The sequence below is a fragment of the Nuphar pumila genome, chromosome 13 (genome assembly GCF_984573655.1).
Source record: "Nuphar pumila chromosome 13, dmNupPumi1.hap1.1, whole genome shotgun sequence".
Classification (NCBI taxonomy): Eukaryota; Viridiplantae; Streptophyta; class Magnoliopsida; order Nymphaeales; family Nymphaeaceae; genus Nuphar; species Nuphar pumila.
The window spans coordinates 18,681,288-18,704,862 of record NC_143261.1 but is presented as its reverse complement, the minus strand read 5'-3'; the positions used below and the strand labels follow the sequence as shown (position 1 = coordinate 18,704,862).

Below are 23,575 nucleotides of genomic sequence, written 5' to 3'. Positions count from 1 at the left end.
CCAAACATTTATTAATTAACAAGTATTTAAGTTATGGAATGACAATTTCTGAAAAGCAATATATAGTACACATATCATTTCACACCTTTTCCCATAAAAAATATTTTTGAGATGACCTGACATCTCACATCACAAAAGGATAATTTTTTCAAAGCATTTTAGAAAGCAACGACTACTTTTTTAAGATCTATATATACAAACAAACAATATTTCAAGACAACATACTTGTAAGCTTTCAAAGAGAAATATTCTTACTCGACACACTGAAAAAAAGCTTAGAAAAAGAAAGAGAAAAGCTCTCTGACAAAAGAATCAAGTGTGTGAAGAAAAAAAAAAGAACATTCTGTTCTCCTAAAGATTATTCGGCCTATTTTCAAAAGAGAGAACATTTTGAGAGAATCTTCATACGTGCATTCATACTCTGCATATCATTCTGAAGGTTATATAGGAAAGTGTTGTAACTTTCTGTTTGTTGTTGTATCCCTTCTCTGTTGAGAGAAGTAGACCTCTGAGGAAGAGGGTGTTTCCCTATTCTGTTGAGAGAAGTAGACCTTTGAGGAAAAGGGTGTTTCCCTATTCTGTTGAGAGAAGTAGACCTCCGAGGAAGAGAGTGTTTTCCTTCTCTGTTGAGAGAAGTAGACCTCTGAGAAAAAGGGTGTTGTACTATTTATCCCGTAACACAGATTCTATAGTGAAAGGCTCAAATGTTTTACTTGGGGACTGGATGTAGGTCAATAACTCAGCCGAACCAATATAAATCATGTGTTTATTGTGTTGTGCCTAATTGTCTTATTTTTTATATTATCGATCTGCAACAAATTTCACTATTCACCCCCTCTAGTGAAATTTCAACTTTCACAAATTTTATGATTTTTGTATATGGTTGCTCGATATTCGTCACACGTTTCAGAATTTTTTAGAATTTTATAATATTTTTTAGAATATCACAACCTCATATGCGATTTTATTGATGAGTTTCATGAGTGTATTATTTTAGTGTCATGTAGCGCAAAAATAAAATATTCGCGTATGTGAAGGGTAAAAGCGCCCAAAATTTTTTGGGTACATACAAAATTGTTCATTCACCAGATTTGGTAAATTATGGGGCATTTTTGAAAATGCATCAATTTTGATGTACAATACAATCATTTTTTGACTGGTAGGAGCAGCTAGTACATGTCACCTTGTGTTGGGATGTTGCAGTAGGGTCAGCCTTTGAAAAAAAAAGCAGGTAAGTTTCTTTTCAACTTCAAATGGCAACATGGAAAACTAAAAAAATCACACTCCCCAATACAAAGGTATACAACAAGCCGAGCTAGTTGAAGCTCAGCTTGTTTAAACCCAGCTTGGACTCGTTCAACTAGGTAAATAATCTGAGGTTGCGCAAGAACTTAAGCTTGTTAATGAATATAAATGAAACAAGCTTGATCAAGTGTTTGAGATTGATTAAGCTTGGTTGATGTAGTTTTACAAGGCATTTAATTAAGGTCATCCACACTTTTTGTTGATAAACAAAGCAAAAAAAGGTGTCTTACCCAAGAGGTTTTGTGTTTGAATCACAACCCTCACGCCTCTTTAAATAATCCCACCCTCACCCTTTTTAAATAACCCAATGAAGATGAAGGGGCGACCATATATTTAACTTACATCCATAATTAAAGCCCGTTGGTAATCATCTATGCACTAGATAACAATGATTGTTTTGCATGTTTTAAGTAGAGATGACAGTGGACCGGGGCGGGGCGGAGGACAATGTCTCCACCACCGCCTTGTCTAAAAATTCTGCCCTCCATCCCCGCCTTCATCCCTGCACGGGTTTTGATTTTAACCTGCATCCCCGCCTTGATCCCCATCCCAAATAGGGTAATGCGGGGCGGACCCCGTTTCCCCTCGGTCCATTGCCATCTTTAAAGAGTATTTTAGCATTTTACTAACGGGAATCGAAGATAGGGCAAGGCGGGGCAGGGGAAAGCGTAAGTCCATCCTCGCCTCCACCCCCACATGGGTTTTGATTTTAACCTCCATCCCCATTTCATGTCCTCCATCCCCGGTCCAAACGGGTCGAGGCGGGGCCCTGTTTCCCAACGATCCACTACCCTCCCTAGTTTTAAGAGCAAAAAAAGTATTTATCTATGAAATATAGGTTCTTAAATATAATTATAGTTAAATATTATGACAAAATTCACAACTCAATTTGCTAGTCTAGTATGGCTTAAACCTGATTGAGTCATATATGGCTTTCAGAATTAAGACATGAACATAACTCAAATCCATCCATCCCCAGCTCAGCTGCTCCTGTCTTTTATCACTTTATATTGGAAAATCCATGTATCCAACTCTAACCCGAGTCTGATCTTATATAACTATATAATTTTTCAAAACCAAATTCTGATTTGGATGGCCCACAAGGGCTCCACACATCTGGCTAGGCGGGTGAGCTCAAGACACAAGAGTGTGTGTCCCTAGCCTTATAGCCAAAGCGACACTCCTTAATGGGTAAGGGGGGCGTGACCAAGGGGATATAATCGCTTGGGGTGGGCTATACGGCAGAACGTTGAGCCTCCACCTCCTAAGGGCACGTTTGCGTGCCACGAAAACAACAGGGTTTTTGCGAAAACACACAAAGTACATAGTATTTTTGTTGGCCCACTATGGTGCGCAAATACTGTCCTGTATTTTCCAACAGACAGAGAGGGTCGTTTTCAACGTGTTGACAAACTCTTTCTCTAAAAAAATCCGGTGATTGCCTTTGACTATCAAGGTTTCCTCTTCTCACTTGTTCCACAACTTCTCAACTCTCTACGCCCTCCGCTCTTGATAGAGCTAAGGGGGCGCGATCTCTTTCTCTAAAACAAAACCTGAATCTAATGCTTGCCTTTGACTATCAAGGTTTCCTCTTCTCACTTGTTGCACAACTTCTCAACTCTCTACGCCCTCCGCTCTTGATAAAGCTCAGAGGGCACGACCTCTTTCTCTAAAACAAAACCTGAATATGGTGCTTGCCTTTGACTATCAAGGTTTCCTCTTCTCACTTGTTGCACAACTTCTCAACTCTCTACGCCCTCCCCTCTTGATAGAGCTCAGGGGGCGCGGCTCAGGTAGAAGCAGACCTTTTAGGGTTTTGACTGTTTTCCCTGTATGAGGAAAGATGACCACTTCAAAAGTCTAAAGCAGAAGAAAGCTACTCTACCAGGTTTCACTTTCGTCTTCTACTTCACAGGAGTTTGGTAGGTGCTTGAGAGTCTGAAGATGCGAATAATGATTATTGGATGAAAACTTCCATAAAAATCGGAAGTGGAATCTGACTATTTTGGAGGGGGGAGTCCGTTTCTATTTGAGTGGAAGAAGACTCCGCAGAAACCCTTGAGAGGAGTCTGTTGGGGGGAGTTCACCATCGGTCCGGAGTCGCTGGCGCCTCAGCCACCAGTCGGTACAGAGCTCCTGCAAAAGCAAAACATACATAATGCATACCTGAGGCAGCCATTGCCGGAGGGCGGAGGATGTTGCCGGAGAGGGGTTTCCTTCAACTTAGCCGGTCTGCAGCCACCACAAGCGCAAACCTCCGAATGCCACCGGTGAGTCGACCATATTCCCTCTTTTACTGTGTTTTTCACTGTATACACAGTTTTGATTTTTCCACACTGTTTTTCTCTTGTATGAGGTTGCTCATGAAACCTCCTTCTTATAATCACCGAATGAGAACCGTTGAACAACCGTTCTTCCTTTTATTCAGTGATGGGTTTAACGAAAGGATCACTTTATGTGGGGAAACGTTACCCACATCGTGGGTAACCACCACCAACGTGGCAGTTTAACCCAACATTCTCCCACTTGTTCCGACGATAAACCCTTTAACCAGAAAACCTTATGGGAATAACTTGATGAATAAAATGACATTTTTATTCTATTCTATAGGTTCTTAGTTGAATCTCTAATCCTTATGAGATTAACAACAACCATAATGAGAATCAAAAGGCTGAAAGTGATCACTTTATTTATGTGCATATGTCAAAAAGAGTAACAATCCCATCCTCATTACATGTTCGAAATATAATCCTGGTGCTAGCCCTTTAGTAAGAGGATCAACGATCATATCTTTGGTAGCAATATTAACAATATGCACTAAATGATTCTCCGTCCTTTCTTTAACAACAAAATACTTCAATTCCATATGCTTACATGATGTAGTACTTTTGTTGTTGTTCGAAAAGGACACCGCAACTTCATTATCATAGTAGACCTTCAGTGGCTTCCCAATGAAATCGACCACCTTTAACTGTGATATGAAGTTCTTTAACCATATAGCCTGCGAAGTAGTCTCGTACAATACTATGAATTCTGCTTCCATGGTGTGGGCAACAATGAACATTTGCTTTCCACTCCTCCAAGAGATCGCGCCCTCAGCAAGTAAGAAGACATACCCCGTAGTAGACTTTCTACTATCAAGGCATCCTCCTAAATCCGCATCTGAATAACCAATGACCTCGAGGTGATCAACTTTATGATATATTAACATATAGTCTTTTGTCTCTTGCAAGTACCGCAAGACTTTCTTGGCAGCCTTCCAATGGGGTAAACTTGGGTTAGACTGAAATCTGCCAAGTACCCCTACTGCAAAAGAAATATCTGGTCGAGAACATGTCTACGTGTACTGCAAGCTGCCAACAACTAATGCATATGGATAATCACTCATCTGTACTTTGTCAATATCGTTCTGTGGACAATCCTTTAGGCTCAACTTGTCACCTTTTGATATAGGTGTAGAACTAGGAGAACAATTCTCCATCCCATATCGCTTTAACACATTATCTATATAGGATCTCTGGGAGAGGCCTAAAATACCTTTTGCTCTGTCTCGACGAATCTCAATGCCAAGAACATAAGCAACCTCACCCATGTCTTTCATATCAAAATATGATGCAAGAAACTGTTTTGTCTCTGAAAGCAACTTTATATCGTTGGTTGCAAGTAAGATATCATCCACATACAACATCAATATAATGAACTTACTCCCACTTTCCTTAAGGTATATACATGGATCAATAATGTTTTCTGTAAACCCGAAAGTCACAATGAATTGGGAAAACTTAATATACCACTGTCAGGAGGCCTATTTAAGTCCATATATTGATTTGTTAAGCTTGCAAACAAAATGATCATCTTCAGAGAAACCAAGAGGTTGTTCCATGTATAACTCTTCATTCAGATCCCCATTGAGGAACGCTGTTTTCACATCTATCTGATGTAGCTCTAAGTCATAATGAGCTACGAGGGCCAAAATTATCCTCATTGACTCTTTAGTTGAGACAAAAGAAAATGTCTCATTATAGTCAATGCCCTTCATCTGGGTGAATCCTTTAGCAACCAATCTTGCTTTATGTCTTTCTATGTTACCTTTGGAGTTATTCTTGGTCTTAAAGACCCATTTACACCCTACGGGCTTTACTCCTTTAGGTAACATGACAAGATCCCACACTTGATTTTTAGCCACAGAGTCTAACTCTTCTTTCATGGCTTCTATCCAGTGCGAAGATTGTTTGCTTTCAACAACTTCCATAAAAGTCAACGGGTCATCATCCATATCTGTGAAATTACCAGGCTCCTGAAGGTATACCACATAATCAGGATGTATGGCAGATCTCTTAATCCTTGTGGATCTCCAAACAGGTCGTTCCTCAGGCTCAGATTGAACCTGATCATTTTGTGCTCTTTCGCATTGTCCACAATAGGTTCACTTTGAATTTGTGCATTAACAATCGAATGATCAACCACACCATCATTAGGAATAACAATGTGATATCTTTCGATATTTTCCTTAACAGGTGATGAAACTGGATCATGTACTTCCTCAAAACCAAGGTTTTGAAGTGCACTTAATCCTACTGAACCATCTTCTAGGAATCTTGCCTTATTCGTTTCAACAATCTGTGGTGAGTGAGATGGGCAATAAAACCTGTACCCTTTTGATCTTTCTGGATAACCAATGAAATATCCACTGGTTGTTTTTGGATCAAAGGCTTTAATGTGGGAGTTATACAATTTAGCCTCTGCAGGACATCCCCATATGTGCATATAAGACAGTGATGGTTTTCTACTCGTCCACAGCTCATAAGGAGTTTTAGGTATAGATTTCGTAGGAACCTTATTCAAAATATGCACAACAGTCCTTAAGGCTTCACCCCACAACTTTATGGGAAGTGTTGAATAATTCAACATGGCTCTGACCATTTCTTAAAGCGTACGATTTCTCCTTTCAGCTACACCATTCTGATAAGCACTACCAGACATGGTATATTGAGGCCCAATGCCTTTCTCTTTGAGAAATCACGCTAATGGTCATTCCCTTTGCCCAATCTCAGTAAATCTACTATAATATTCGCCACCTTTATCAGACCTGACTATCTTAATAACCTTATCGGCTTGTTTCTCTACTTCTTTCTTAAATTCCTTAAACATCTAAAAAACATCAGATTTTTCAAAGATCAAGTAGAGATACATATACCGAGAATAGTCATCAATAAAGGTGACAAAATATTTTTCGCCTATGTAATAATGGGTTATGGGCCCACAACCGCATCCGCTGCGGGGTGTGCTCTGGCCGTCAGGCATAGCAGATCGTCGTGGGGCGATTCTGCAGCCAGTCGCCGACACTAGCTTACCTAAAAAAAAAAACAGTGAAAAACACAGTAAAAGAGGGGAAAATTGTTGAGGGAAGTTCACCGTCGGTCCGGAGTCGCCGGCACCTCAACCACCAGCCGATACATAGCTCCTGCAAAAGCAAAACATACAGAATGCATACCTAAGACGACCATTGCCGAAGAGCGGAGGATGTTGCCGGAGAGGGGTTTCCTTCAACTCAGCCGGTCTGCAGCCACCACAAGCTCATGCCTCCGAATGCCACCAGTGAGTCGACCCTATTCCCTCTTTTATTGTGTTTTTCACTGTATACACAGTTTTGATTTTTCCACACCGTTTTTCTCCCGTATGAGGTTGCTCATGAAACCTCCTTCTTATAATCACCGAATGAGAGCGGTTGAACAACCGTTCCCCCTCTTATTCGGTGATGGGTTTAACGGAAGGAGCACTTTATGTGGGGAAACGTTACCCACTTCGTGGGTAACCACCACCAACGTGGTGGTTTAACCCAAGAGAGTCTTCTGCTGTTGCACACAAATGCCCGCTAAAGCATTAGGGCTTGATAAAAAAAATCAAGTCTAGATCTAAGAAGACCTGAAGCATATATACCTTATATTGGATCCAAATCCGGGCACTTGCTTTCCACATCTGACTACATGGTGGGAGTAGGGTCAGGTCCAAGTCCAAAATCTGTCAGACCCGTTTGTATCCCTAGGCATGTGTAATATAACTCAAAAGATTGGGGGTGGAATAGGGATGGCAGTGGGGCGGGGCGGGGCGGTGCGGGGGACAAGGTTTCCACCCCCGCCCCGCCTCTAAAATGTAACCTTCATCCCCGGTCCACCCCCGTGACGGGGGTGACTTTGAACCTCCACCCCCGCCCCGTCTCAACATTCTAATCCCCGTCCCCGCCCCGTCCCCGTCCCGTCCCCGTCTCGTCCCCGTCCCCGCCCCCGCCCCGCCCTTGTGAGCAATAGTCACACATTACTTTCAGGGAGCCTACCCGTGAGCAAGCAGAGGATTTCAGGGAGTTTTCACACACCTAATACCATATCAGACATGTTTAGCATAGTCGATTTGATAAAAAACGATACTTGGATCGCATTTTTTGCTGAAAATTTCAGATTGAATATTGTAGATTATCGATTTTCAAACCTTAAAAAAACCTACCCTCGTCTGACTTCTTCTCAAAAGGGTTCAATGAAACAGTTGCAATAGGGCAAAGAGGGCGAACGCGCAGAGCGTTTAAATCATCAAAGCAGGAAAGGAAAAAAAAAGAGGGAGGAGATGGCACCACAGAGGAGGCTCACGTCAGTGGCAGAGATGGAAGGAGGGAGAGATGGTGTCGGCCAACGGTGGTCGGTGTCGGCAAACGGTGGTCGGCGACGACCCGGCTCCAACGATAATGCAGATGAGATGGGGTGGTCGGTGTCGGCAAACGATGGTCGGCAACGGCCCAGCTCCAATGATAATGCAGATGAGATGGGGAAGGGGAAGAGGCGACGGCCCGGCTCGGCGGCTCCAAGGTTAGGGAGTTAGGGTTAGTAAACATTAAGCGAAAAATATAAAGGGTTGGGGGCGGGGATGGGTCGGGGCCGGGGATGGGGCGGGGCGGGGTCGGGGCGGGGCGGGGTCGGGACGGGGATGGGGCGGGGCGGGGCGGGGCGGGGATGGGGTGGGGCGGGGGGACGTGCCAGTCCATCCCCGCCTCCATCCCCGCACGGGGATGAATTTTAACCTTCATCCCCGCCTCCATCCCCGTTTCCCCCGATCCACTGCCATCCCTAGGGTGGAAGATTATAGGTAACTTACCATAATAAATTTGCCTATAAAAAATACCATATTAAAAATTTATTAAGTAAACAAAAATGACTTGTCAAGGTGAAAGGCCTTGGTCCATACTCAATAGACCCGGGATGAGGTTCCGACTATATATATGACTAGATTGGCTTATGAATTCGGCAGGGGTTTTCCAAAAGTGATTGGATTGAGACTCATGCTTGTGTATTGTTCAACCTTCACCATTGTTTGGTGCATTTTGCACCCGAATAACCAAAGCAGACAAGTATAATGTGCAATTTTGAAATGTTTTTTTCTTTCAGCTACACTAATTTTCATTACTGATGTAAAATTTGATTGGAGCAAGCTCTAGAAATAGATATTGATGTCTTTGGGGAGTAATGCCCTCTTACATGTGTACACATTGATGGTGAATAACACACCGGACAGTTTGCGAGGCTCCGGAAGTTTGTTTGGCATTGTTGGACCTATTTTACAGGGTGGGCAGTGTTGAAGGAAAGGAATGCACACAATTTTAGGTTCGATTATCTCTTATCCCACTAGCGTTTCTTGTCACATCCTATCAGATGTGTTTCTTGTCACACAAACGCTAACTGACCTGCACATTGACTGTAGCATGATTCAACTTGATGAGTTGTGAAGCCTGATTAAGGGTTTTTGCCCTTACAGGAGAGGGGGTTCGAGGGCTCCCCCCGGCGCGTGTCCTGCTGCACGTTCAACGGGCAAGGGTCTAAGGGGGGCCGCCTCTGGCGAGTGTCTCAGGGGGGCAGTGCCCCCCAAAAGAAATTTTTTTGGGGCCTTGTATAAATTATTTCTTTTCTTTCCCTCTTATAACTGTCGAAAAAGAACAATAAAGTTTTTTCTCTGGGGGGCCATGGCTTTTTACTTCTTCTCGGATTTGAGGGGAGGTTTTTTCACATAAATCTGTGTGTCGTTGTGTTTTGTTTGATCGTTCTTGTTTATTGTTTCCTTCAATTGTTTCTTACTCATGGTTTTCGTAACACACTTTCCCGCCATTGGTGTCATGAAACGACGATTCTAGAAAAGGACAAAATTTCTTTTTTTTTTCGCTACACGATTTACAAAAACCACGTTGCGATTTGCCTTTTTTTTGCAACGCGATTTAGCGATTGTTTTTTTTTGCTACGCAATTTTCGTAAATCGCTACTCGATTTAGCAATTCCTTTTTTTTTCTATACGATTTTCGTAAATCGCTATTGTGTGTAAATCGTAAATCGCGATGCCGAACTCCGCCTCCTTGAGCACAATCTTCGCTGTGATCAAGCTGTAGTCGCCAGCCGTCCCGATGGGAGTTTTGAGGTCCATGACGGGGAAGCCAGAGAGGAACGTGTCATTCCCGACATTGGCTGGGAGGTGGGTTCTGTCGGAGAACATGGTGCGAGAACCCGACGAATGCCTGCCAGGACTTGAGGGCGCGAACACCCGTGTTGAGCAGCGTTAGGGTGGCCTAGAAGGCATAGCCCTGATCGAAAGTATTGCCGACGTAGGGGTAGACAGATTGTACTTTGAAAGACTCTGTTGTAGGTGTACTGGAGGAAGATTCTGTTGTAAGTGTCCCTCGAAGGTGACGGAGGGGCCGCCGTAGTCGGTTGCCCACTGGACGAGGGCAGCATTCCGGTCACTGCTATCAGGAAGAGGACGATGATCACCATCAGATCGCCGGCTCTTTGCCTCCCTTAATTTCTTCTCTAGAGAGAGAGAGAGAGAGAGAGAGAGAGAGAGAGAGAGAGAGAGAGAGAGAGAGAGAGAGAGAGAGAGAGAGAGAGTTTTACAGTGTTTCACGGAAAAGGAAGAAGAAGAAGATGACAATGAAAAGTTCAAACGAAAAAGAAAGAGAGAGAGCTTCAGATTCGTTTCACTATTTGGACTTTGAAGAGTTAACATCATCCTCGACTTTATGGATGGAGGACATTTTTATCCTTTTCTCGAACCGCCGTTTTCCTTTTTTTGAATGGAGGACATTTTTATTTTTTTCTTGAACCGTCGTTTCATGGCGAGAATAGCAAGAAAGGGTACTTAAGTCTTTGCAACCACACCGGACTCCGATGCTAAGTGATGTCGACACACATAGAAATACAAGCCCCACGTGCTTATATACATGGTGCTTATTCGGATCCCCGAACACACACGGTAGAAAACAATGCGTCTTCAGGGGAGAACACACAACACCCTCCCCTAGTTTTCATATAGTTTCTTATTTACTTTTATATTCTCGTTTCATATTACTTTTTATGTGTTTACTTTTAGTATTTCATAAGCTTCTAGTTCCGTATCCATTTTGTTTTTTGATAACTATGGTTAAATACAACCAACTGGGGCTCCGCGTGGTTGCAGGAGCTGTCAGTGCACATCTCCTTGTGGTGGGAAGTTGCAGGTTCAAAACCCAAAGGTACTATGAATAATAACTGGTGAGGGGTATGCCTAACCACAGCTTGCCTTTAAAAAAAAATTATGGTTCAATACAAGAAGTTGTATCATGTCCATATAATGCATCTTGAAGATGCAACATATTACAACAACAACCCAAAATAAAATACATTTGAAACAACATCAGACTGTTTTCGGGGTTGATCTTTCTTGGGAGAGCGGATCCTGTAAAACGCTGGGTCTCACCCAACATTTACAATCACAAACCCCACCCCTCTGTGGGTCTCACTTGTACTGAACTACAAGTACAAGTGGTGGGGTTTGGGGTTGTAAACGCTTGGTGAGATTGCTAATTTCACCCAACATTTTACAGGATCCAGTCTCCTTTCTTAGAGGTTTCTGCTATTTCAAAACCTAATGTTGTATGTCAGTATGCATCTCTAAACCTTTAAGAGCACCCCAAAATTTAGTGTTTCTCCTTGTTGCTACGTTAAACACTTTGTGTAAACTTTCTTTTATTGGAATGGCAAGCTGGAGGTGGTGTGTGTTCTCCCCGAAACACAAATTCGCGTGTTCTTGTGTGTACGGAGGAATATCTTGGGATCCACAATAATTCATATGCCAATGTTGCCCACGATGACTTTATAATAAAATAACATATAAAAAAGGTAGATATGATTTTGATAGAAATATCCTCCGATAAGATAGATATGTGTTGGATGAAAATGTCCTCTCGCTCACCATAAATAGATTTGCACGTTTCGCCTTTGTTTTTAGCTTGTGTTACAACACATGACCGCCTTCTCGTTCCTACCTGATGAGTTGTGGAGCCTGATTCAAAGTCTTTGCCCTTGCAAAAAGGGGGGTCTGGGGGCTCCCCCCGACGCGGGTCCCGTACCTCCTTCTCCCTTTGGTTTTCAAAGCAATTCCCAAGAAGCTAGATGTGATTTTTTCCAGACTAAGTCCTGCTAGAGGAAATTCCTGAATAGGGATTCTAATTGGTCAATAACTTTCTTTGGGAGCTTAAAAGACAACAAAAAAATAGAGATACTTGAAAGAGTATTCTGGATCAACAATACCCTTCCAGCATAAGAGAACATCTTAGTTTTCTATGAGTCCATACGATGTTAGTTTTTTTCAACCAACAATTGGCACAAATAGGATTTTAATAGACAATGGCAAAGTGGTAATCCCAAGTATTTCAAGGGAAGACTGCCAACCAGAAACAGTTGCAACTCTTTCTACTAAAGCATGTTTAATATTTAGTGAGACTATAACAAGTTTTTCATTGTTGATTTTCATCTCTGCCACCTTCTCAAAATCAGCCAAGATATGTTTAACAACACGTACTTAATCCTCAACAAGATTGCAGAAGTGAAGAACATCATTCACAAATAATAAGTGAGTAATTTTTAGATCTACCCTAGGGTTTATATTTTTGGGACTAGAAGTTGATGGAGTACTACAATTTCCAATACAATGATGGGCTCATATGTTGCTCTGTTTTTTATTGAAAGAATAACAAGAGATTCAAGGTTGTTGGAGTGCACCTCAGTAATCACTACGAGCCTTGATCCATGTAGTTTGGAATGATTCTTGCTTTAATGAATGCATATCCTTATCCTTGGCAGCGCCCCTCCGGAAGAATATTTTTTGGGCTTATGTTTGAGACTCGGTTTCTTATGAATCAGACCCAACTTGTTTAGGTTTAGGGTTGTCGCCCTTGCCTTTTATAAATTCTTTATTTTCTTTCTCTCTTGTAACTGTTGAAAAGAGCAATAAGATTTCTCTCTGAGTGGCCGTGTTTTTTTTTTATTCTCTCTCTGTTGAAAAAAGTGATTTACAGTAGAAATCAAATTAGAGAATAACGATTTACAGTAAAAATCAGATATAAGAGTAGCGATTTACAATAAAAATCAGATAAGAGAGTAGTGATTTACAGTAGAAATCAAATCAAAGAGTAGCGATTTACAGTAGAAATCAAATCAAAGAGTAGCGATTTACAGTAGAAATCACATCAGAGAGTAGCGATTTATAGTAGAAATCAAATCAGAGAATATCGATTTACAGTAAAAATCTGATTTGTACTATAAATCACTATTCTCTGATTTGATTTCTACTGTAAATCGCTACTCTTTGATCTGATTTCTACTGTAAATCGTTACTCTTTGATTTGATTTCTACTGTAAATCGCTACTCTCTGATATGATTTCTACTGTAAATCGCTACTCACTTATCTGGTTTTTATTATAAATCGCTACTCTCTGAGTTGATTTATACTGTAAATCACTATTCTCTCATCTGATTTCTACTGTAAATCGTTACTCTCTGTTTTGATTTCTACTGTAAATCGCTACTCTCTTATCTGATTTCTACTGTAAATCACTACTTTTTGATTTGATTTCTATTGTAAATCACTACTCTTTGACCTGATTTTTATTGTAAATCACTACTCTCTGATTTGAGATTTCTACTATAAATCGCTACTCTCTTATCTGATTTCTATTGTAAATCGCTACCCTCTTATCTGATTTCTATTATAAATCGCTACTCTCTGATTTGATTTCTACTGTAAATCGTTAATCGCTTATCTGATTTCTATTATAAATTGCTACTCTACTCAGTTTGACGTTGTCATTATTATCTCTGCTGTAAATCACTATTCTCTGTCTACTCAGTTCGATGTTTGTACCCTCGTATCATGATGAACAATAGACAAAATGTTGATTTTTCTGGTAGTTCAACTATTTCTCATGAACAAACGACGACAAAGGGTGCTCTAGCAATAATAGACGACAACAATGACAAAGGGTGCTCTGGCAACAACAAACAACGACAAATTGTGCTCCGACGACAGCAGACGACAACAAAAGGTGCTCCGACGACAAATGGTGTGTCATCAATCGGAGCTCCTGTTACAACAGATGGTGCATCACCAAAAGGGGATCCAGAACGTTTAGGGCGACATATTGCGAGGAGCTCTTGTTAAAGCAGAGAAGTTTACTCTTTAGGGCAAAACGATGATGATTTTAACCCTTTCTGGAGGGAGAACATTTTTGTCCTTTACTTGAAACATCATTTTATGACGCTAATGCAAGAAAGGGTACTTAAGTCTTTGCAAACGCACCAGACTCTGATGCTAAGTGATGCTGACACACACGAAGAAATGAGCCCCACGTGCTTACATATGTGGTACTCATTCAGACCCGAGAACACACACATGTGTGTTCCGGAGGGAACATATAACTTGCTTTTCAAGTGGGGTTAGGCAGACCCCTACCAGTTACATCAATATTTCAAAATGACAGGAAAACCAATCCGGAAGCGTAAACCCAGCTTCCTATCCTACGGATCATGACCAAGGTCCCCAAGTTTCTCAAGGTGCATCGGAGTGTAGACGCGCTCTTTCGAGGTCCAAACACACTTCTCAAACTTGAAATAGAAATCCACTGAATTCAGATCAAACAGATGCCTATTAATTCTCACTTCTAAGGCATTGTTCATCATCTGCTGAACCACCCGTTCACCTCAGGGAGCCACTGGCTTCGGCTTACGCAAGGGAAATAACGCCCACGAGAATTGAACCCTAACTGCCCGTTCCAACTACGCTATCCCCTCGGCTCTAAAATGCTTGCTAAACAAACCTCCACCAGAGCTTTGCCATCATTTAGCTTGCGTAAACTCTCTTCATCTCTCATTAAGCAAGGTTCTCTAGTCTTTTCCACATTTTTTAGATAACCTGGAAAAAAACTTAGGTTTCTCTTTCCCATGTCCCCAACCTAGTCCCTTGATCAGGGACCGATTGGATCCTTGGCAAAGTCTTGAGTTGGACCAACTGGGGTTCCGCTTGTCTGGTAGGAGCAGCTAGTGTAAGTCACCTTGTGTTGGGACGTTGCAGGTTCAAAACCCAATGGTATAGTTGTATAACTGGTAGGAGTCTGCCTAACCCCAGCTTGCTTTTCAAAAAAAAAAAAAATTGAGTTAAACTGGCGAGCTTGCCAACCATGCTTTTTAAGAAATCTAATAAAACCTTTTAGTCAGTTCAAGTGGAACCCATTCCACATTACACATGGATGTAGAAACCCATATATAAAGGTATACGTGCTAGGCGTTCCCTTTGTAAGATCCAATGGAATATAGGGCACGTTTTATTGGCTATCAGAACGATTGCTTCCTGCCAAGAATGGATATCTCGCATTTCGGATCAAACGTGGGACATGGGTGTCTTGCCAAAGTAGGACACAAGTAACGCTTGGGTCCTGCTTTTGTCGAAAGTCCTGAATGCAGTAGCCCATGGTGTTTGAATGAGCGGACAAACTCGCCCCACTGGGAAGAGTGCGTCCTTCTCCCCCTCCACATTATGAACGCATGGAGTGGGGACGAAAAATGTCCAGCCTCATGCATTTTGTCCCAGAAAGGGGGGGGGGGGGGGGGGGGGGGGGAGTTCTGACTCTTGCTTCCCAGACGAGGGTGTTCGGGCTGCCCATGTCACATGACACAAATGCCTTCAAGTAGGGGTAGGTAACTGCCCGGCCCACTGATGAACCAGGCCGTTGACTGGGCTGGGCCTCCTCAAGCCGGGCCTATCAATTATGGCTGGTCCATGGGCCAGTCCAGTCCGCTAATGAACCAGGTGGGTGACTGGGCTGGGCCTAGTCAAACCCAGCCCATCAATTGCCGGGCCATGCCTAGACCCTGTTTGAGCCGGCCCATTGTCGAATGTTCGGCCAGCGGCCAGTCCGTTAGACTAATGGCCCTAAGTGGGTTAGGATAGCCCTTGAATATATACATTTGGATCAGGCTGGGGTTGGGTCTAAAATGAAGGCCCAAGTCTTGCACATAGCAGGTCGGGCTGGGCCAGCCCGTGGGCCTAGCGGGTTGTTGCCCACCCCTACCCTCAAGTGAAAAGTTGGATACACCAAGATCCAGCCCAAGTCCAATTCAAGTTAGAAAACAATTGACAAATTGGAATTATAGTATGGGTTAGAGTTCTATATCCAAACAACCCGATTCATTTTATTCAAGTTGGTGAACCTGCACTGGATCTGAGTAGATTATCTCTTACATAGGGTAACGGATGCACTGGATCTGAGTAGAATATCTGTTATATAGGGCAAAGGATTTTAAAAGCAGAAATGAGTAAATACCTAAAAAAAGCGAATACTCGATCCATATCAACCATAATAGACCCATTTACGTGTAAAATCTAGATCCAATAAAAACTAGTGAGGTAATCCGATTAAGATCTGGTTGGAGGCTATTAGGATGAAGTTTCGATCCGGTAATGACAATTAATAAGGATATCAATGAATTGGGTTTGAGTTGTGTATGCAACCGAATCAATTTAGTCAAATTTGGTAAACAAAGTAGCACGGGATTAATAATCGTATTCGGATTTGATATGCAGCTTTGCATTCAAATCCGAATCCAATTTCAAACAGAATCTAATTATGCCAGAAAATCCAATCCAATTACATATAAAATATATTCAATTGAAGCATGATTATGTACACCCTTTTTTATTCTACTCTAACTCTGAATCCAAATCCAATCAGGCAAGATCTGATTAGGTAGAATTGGGTGGTGCCTAGAATGATAGAATCCACATCGGATCCTGTTTACATCCCTACCAATTTGGATTTTATTGGATCCAGACAAGGACCCGACCCGTTTTCCAAGGAACATATCAGGTGCCAATCACGGTCACCGACAGCTGAAAAGCCACTATTCTTAGGCTTGTGTACCAATCAGAAATTAGAAAAATAGCAGTCATGCACTTTTTTTATTTTTTAATTAAAATATAAAAATAATAAATAAAAAAGAAAGGTGAAGGGGACCAAACTGCCTTTGATGACCCGATCAACCACCCCTACCAATAATAAAAAGGAAACGGAATACAAGGAGGAGGAGAGAAACAGAGGGAGAGAGAACACAGGAAAATCTGCAACCATGTCGACCAAATGGAACGAGATATCTTCCTTCTCTTCCAGGGAGGAAGAAGAAGAGGAGGAGGAGGAGGAAGATCGAGAGGAATACAGGAAAGGAGGCTACCACTTTGTTCTTCCTGGAGACCAATTCTTCGGTTCCAGATACGTTGCTCAGAAAAAGCTCGGTTGGGGGAATTTCTCGACCGTATGGCTCGCGTACGACACCCAAATCAATGTATGGTATCATTCATTTTTGCGTAATTCTACGTGATTTGTGGTCTGGAAGAGTACCCACATCTTTGTTTTGCTTAATTCTTGTTTCCTAGGCGTTTTTCAATCCTCTCTTGATCGTTGAGGCGGTCTGATATTGGTTTCTGTTCTTTTAATCGTCTAAATTCTTGCACTATCTATGATTTGTAACATTACCCATGTTTTGATTTTACCTGATTACGGATCCAATAGTATAGTTTGATCCTCCAAGTTTGTAATTCGATCCTAGAGATGACGGATCAATTACATCTTTCTGTTTCATTTTGATCCTCCCATGTTTGTAATTTGATCTTCGAGATGATGAGTCAATACATCTTTTTGTTTCATTTTGATCCTCCCATGTTTGTGAGTCCATCTCGGAGATGAGGATTCAATACATTGTTTTGTTTCATTTCTCGTGAAATTTTGCATGGTTATGCTAAGGAAGAGAGACTCTGTATCCTTGTTGGTATCTTCCTATCACTCCTTGTTTGTAGTTTTAGTTAAATTGAATATCGGAATTCGTCCTATCTCTTTTCGTTTCATCTTAATTTTCACGAATTCTGTGTGGTAGAGATTCCCCATATTCCCGTACTGCATAATTCTTGATTTCATTATCTAGTCTGATTTCTGGTTTCTAGTTTCATTTGTGCAGATGATTCAATACTGCACCATATTACCTTCTTTGAAATATTTCTCAAGAATTTTCTTTGGAGAACTTATATTTTCATTTTATATAATTCTGGATTTGGTGGTATATTTCTATGTTTTCGGGTTTGTGGTTTTTAATCGTGAAGCCATCCAATCTTGCATTGGTTTCTCGTTTTCGTGGAAATTGATGTTCAGTTAGTGCTCTTGTAGGCTTGTAGCATGTGAGAAACATCTTAATCTTGCTTTTCTTTATATGATTGCATCTCCTGTTTAGTTTGTAGTTCTGTGCAAATCAGTTCTCTATTCCTTACCCACTTTTCTTTGTTTTTTGAGTCAGTCTGTCACAAAAGTTTCAGGCATGATTTTACTTAATTGTCAAATTTGTAGATTTTTTTCATCTTCCCCTGGTTTTGATCTCCATTGTAGATAAAGCTCAAATTTACAATCATTTTATAGGAGAAAATTTTGCACAATCTGATTTAGCTTAATTATTGGCATCTAAATTCTTTCTGACCTTCCATGTTTTGTATTCTCAAGTATGGAAAATTTTATTTCTGAATTTTCTCTATTCTTTGGGTAACAAAAGAAAGGTTTATTTCTATATTCCTTAATGTTTAATTGTGTGCCCCATAGTTGCATTGGTACTCGATAGTCGATACACCCTAGTGTATCGCATATCAGGCGTACCGGTACCAGATACCGGTATGAAATTCGTCCCCAAAACCATAAACCGAAGTATCAAATGTTTAAGAAGTTCGTCTCAATTACTAGAGAAATGTGTACCATCTTACATAGAAACATGTTTTTATTACATTATAAATGAGAATCAAGTTCGTTTCTATTAACATTCTTGCATACAAGTAATAATTTAATTTTATAAACACTGACTTTATTAAGAGTAATAAATATTATAATTTGTGAAAAAATATTATACAATAACGATTGATTTACATAGTATGTTTGACCATTTAATTTATAGGTATCTTCATAAAAATATATACTTCATATCAACTTTTGAGAAAAACTCATACCAATTCTTTTAGAAACCATATCGTTGTATATTAGAAAACTCGTATCGATATTTTTCTGAACAGTTTCACTTTCAATACACGTTTCAAATAAAATGTACGCAGCCCTCACGTACCTGTACCACTACCGTGTATCCGTGCCAGTACCCGTACCTGTTTATGGCAACTATGGTGTGCCCCTGTATAGCTTTAAATCAATGTTTTCCTCTTGTTTCACAGTTGTATGAAATGATTTTTATTTATGTCTCCATTTGTAAGCCTTTTAGCTGCATCTCCAAGAACATCCTTAGAAAAAGAAAAGTTTTCCTTTTTACGGAAAAAAAGAAAGTAACTCTTTCTCCATATAGTGTAGCCTTCTCCCGTTTTTCTCCTTGTTTCAGGTGTTGTTGGGATCAATCGCGACATTCTTCTTCTCATTCTTTTTCCTCTTTTGTGCTTTGTCTTGCTAACTTATTCCACGTGTTTCATTTCTACAGAGGGAATCGGTTTGTTAATTTCTTCAATTTTTCTATTTTCTTATTTAACTTAAATGAGCTCTATTATCCTCTCTCCCTCTTTTTTTTTCGGCTTTGTCTTGCCAACCAATTCCATATATTCCATTTCTATAGAGTGAAACTTTGTCAATTCTGGCTGCAATGTGCAATGAGGGAAAAAAATATTTGAAACCTTTTAGGCACTTCACTTGATTCAATCTTATTTCTTTCAACTTTCTATGTTTGCTTATTATCCTCAATTAGCACCATTCTCCCAAATCCCAATCCATGATTTTACGACCATCTTTAATTTCACATGTTTCTTGTTTATGCTTTAGAAAACAGGCCTTGACTAATTTTCATATTGTTTTTGTTTGCAAAACCATGTCTGCAGTTTGTCACAATCATCTGTCTCTGTTTTCTCGCTGTTTTATGTTTATTGCTAATCTTTTTCTATTGTTCACAGAAATTTGTAGCACTAAAAATCCAGAAGAGTGCCCAAAATTTCACAGTAGCAGCCCTTGAAGAAATTGAAATACTTCGTGCAATTAGTGAAGGTGATCCCAAAGGCACCAAGGGTGTTGTCAAATTGCTGCACCATTTTAACCACTCTGGGCCGAATGGTACTCATGTCTGTATGGTTTTTGAACTCCTTGGAGAGTCTCTACTTAGACTTCTCAGGTACAACCACTACCGAGGTCTGCAACTCTCTAAAGTTAAAGAAATTTGCCATGGAATTCTGGTGGGACTTGATTACTTGCACAAAGAACTTGGCATAATTCATACGGATTTGAAACTTGAGAATGTGATGTTAGTGTCTTCTATTGATCCTGGAAAAGACCCACACAGATCAGGGCTCATTCCGATTCTTGAAAGGCCTACCGAGAGAAAAATCAATGGTGGGACGATTGGAATTGTAGAAAAGAAGCTTAGGAAAAAGGTGAAAAAGCCAGCAGAAACAGAGAAAGTGAGAAGTTTAGAAGGCATAGACTTGAGGTGCAAGGTTGTGGATATGGGGAATGCTTGTTTGAAAAATAGAAAATTTTCTGCTGAAATACAGACCAGGCAGTATAGAGCGCCTGAAGTGATTTTGGGGTATGACTATGATGAATCTGTTGATATGTGGTCTTTTGCTTGTGTTGCATTTGAGATAGCTACCGGTGACATGCTTTTTGAACCCAAGAATGGGGAAGGATTTGACTGTGATCAAGTAAGTAGGCACTGATTCCGTTTGAATTTTATCCTCCATATAATTTGCCAAACATGCTTCTTTTTCCTTGATTTTAATTGATCTGTGGTTAATAGCTCAAGACATAGTCAGAAATGTTTTTGTCATTGTGAAAATGCTAATTAGCTGGTTATGTATAAGTATCTCTTCAAATGATTATTTATGGTAATGTACTTGAACATCCAGTTAACTATCAATATATATATTTTTAAATGATTAGATCATTATCAGTATGAGAATTATTTGAAATTGAATTATGTTAGCTAAATTTTGAATACAAATGTATAATTCCAAGCAGTATGATTGTAGTTCAGCTTATGATCTAAAACTAAGTCTGTGAAGTGACAGTCGATCAGAAATGATGGTTTTTTCTACTGCAGTTTTCTGTTGGAAATTTTTCCTCTGTAGTAGTGCTATGTTCATCTCTCTCTCTCTCTCTCTGCACCCATGCATGTGCACACAAACACTTCCCGATGGTAATTAAGTTCCTTCAAGGAACCACTTGCCTCTCTGTCCGAAATTTCAAGTTGATCAGAACAGTTTTGCAGTAAGCATCTTATGATCAAACCACCTGAATGCATCTATCGTCAATTATGTCCATGGTTTCTTCATTTTAGTTTTTTTTTGGTCAATGTTTATGCCATAACTCAATCTTTCAAATTTCATAGACCAGCATCAGCCTTGCATTTTTGGATGCTCATCTTTGTTAGTGTTTGGAACGTCTAATGTGCCCTGCCATGGTGCTACTTTATATTATCATCTGACACAGCATTGTGGCTTGTGTGTCTGTTTCTTCTTTACTAATTGAAAATGCTTTTCAGGACCATCTGGCTCTGATGATTGAACTTCTCGGAAAAATTCCTCGGAGGGTAAGACTTGACATTTCTTGTTGGACATATTAAAGATTTAAAACCTAAAGTCATTCCTGATCAATAAATGGTTACAGGTTGCAGTTGGTGGGCCACGGTCCAAAGATTTTTTCGACAGGCATGGTGATCTAAAGAACATCAAGAGACTTAGATTCTGGCCTTTAAATAAGGTTTTGGTTGAGAAATACAAGTTTACAGAGGCTGATGCTAGTGAATTTGCAGATTTTTTATCCCCTCTTCTAGATTATGCATCAGAGAAGAGACCAACAGCAGCACAGTGTCTACAACATCCATGGATTCTGGGCAGGAACTCAATTGTGAATGCTGAGAAGAATGTTAAAGATTTGGAGCACTTAGAAGTTGGGGTGAGTAAGTTAAATGTCCGAGAAGTTGGGGTGAGTAAACCAAATGTCCGAGAAGTTGGGGTCAGTAAATCAAATGTCAGAGAAATTGGGGTCAGTAAATCAAATGTCCGAGAAGTTGGGGTCGGCAAATCAAATGTCAGAGTAGGCAAATGAGGAAGCAGTAATTGAGTTCCGGGTGTTTTGTCCTATTTTCCTGATCAGATTTTGATTTGTAAAATGTGTAATATCTGTAATATTATTCATTCTGCTGATTGAAATATAGAATCATTGTAACTTTAAACTGTTTCGTATGGATGGAAATGCCCATTTACATGAGTTCTTCAATTGTCAAAATTTGTTACTTTCCAGTAGAGGGACAACTCTTGATTTTTCAGTCTTTGATTTACAAACTTTAGGTGTGTATACCTGGTTCACTTATTGTTTCTATTTTGTAAAGAAGCATTTCTGTTGGGGTTGAATGAGATCTGGATGGTCATGTCATACTATCATAATTGAATATTCTCAGGTTCGAATCCCATGAGAGCTATCCCTTATCTTGCCAAACAAAGAAGAAAAAATGAAAGTGAAGAATTTCTGACCCCTACGCCCTAAAGTGCAGATATAGAGAGAGGATGGCCCACAAGGTCTTCACTCATCTGGTAGGGGCAACACTTGAAAGTCATCAAGCTGAAGGGACATCACAATTGAAAGTCATGGATGTGTGTCCCTTGCCGTGAGGCTGAAACTGGTTGTACTTCCTGGTAGGCAAGGGGGACCTGGCTTTTTACATCAATGAGCTTGCAAGCGTTTTCATCCATTCCCCAGAAAAGAGATGAGATCAGATGTCCAGGATAGAAGAGCCTACAAATCAAATTATCAGTGAAATGCTGTCGATGCCACATTTACAAAAATGGTGGATTTTGGGGGATAAAGTAAAATCTGATGGAGACTTTGCATCGACATTGGGCAACACAGAGCACTAGCATAGGGACTGTTTTTTCAAGTAAAGATGACATAATACCTTTCTCCTAGTGTGTTAGGGTTGGCTTGGATATAGGTTGGACAAACCTGATACTTCACATACAACTATCAGGTGGGAGTGTGAGACTCCATAGATTCAAACCAGGTTAAACCACATTCATGACAATCCGCGTAATACAATGTACAAACTTGTGCTAATCCAAAAAAAAAAAAAACAATGTATAAATATGCAGTGCCAGGAGAAGGTGAAAGGTATTCCTGGCTTGTTGAAATCTTTCTGTTTTAGGTGCTTCTAATACCTTTATTGTAATTTCTGCAAAATTTACTGTTCAAAAATTATGTTAATAATGTGTAGTTGAAAGTTTCTGTTTCAGGTGCTTCTAATACTTTGTTGTAATTTCTTCTTTCAAAAAAAATACTTTGTTGTAATTTCTGAAAGATTTTCTGCTAAAACATACTGTTAATAATCTGAACTAGCAGAGAAGAAATTCATCTTTGATAATTCATCATGATTGAATCCGAACTAACAAATGAGAAAAATAACTTAATAACAAATCGGTACATCCATTAAGGATTTTCTTAGGGTATGGAACAAACATTAGTTTTTCTCGTGAGGCTAGGGATTTTTCTGAATTTGTTGATTGAAGGTATGAAAGCTTTAAAAGACCGAGTTTGTCACAAGGTTGGATCTCTGGATACAGTGGCTGGTGAATCACTGATCAAAGAGCGGATTTTGGAGGGATTCTTCATTGCATTAGTGGCCAGTGAAACCTTAATCAGATAAAAAGCAGCCGTTAGGTTGAATGAGTTAGTGGGATCCATGCAACTTGATAATCCACATATCAAGCAAGACACTCAATGCTTCAAGATTCATGTTGGCAGTTATGCTCTTTACAGGAGAAAAGATCAGTCATTCAATAAGTTTTTCTAGAGAGAGAAAAAAAGTTAAAAGAGGATTCCCCAATTTAATGTGTAACTACCTTTCTTTCCTTGAATCAGTG

General features: G+C 40.3%; 1 protein-coding gene across 1 annotated transcript; it reads left to right on the top strand.

Annotated features, from left to right (window-relative positions):
• The first annotated feature begins 16,730 nt into the window (after positions 1-16,730).
• LOC149817980 (uncharacterized) lies at positions 16,731-21,929 on the top strand. Its single transcript, XM_089984335.1, has 4 exons — positions 16,731-16,986; positions 19,619-20,362; positions 21,202-21,249; positions 21,327-21,929. The coding sequence occupies exons 1-4, from the start codon at positions 16,774-16,776 to the stop codon at positions 21,765-21,767; spliced, it is 1,446 nt and encodes a 481-aa protein (XP_089840461.1). The 5' UTR covers positions 16,731-16,773; the 3' UTR covers positions 21,768-21,929.
• Positions 21,930-23,575: the final 1,646 nt, after the last annotated feature.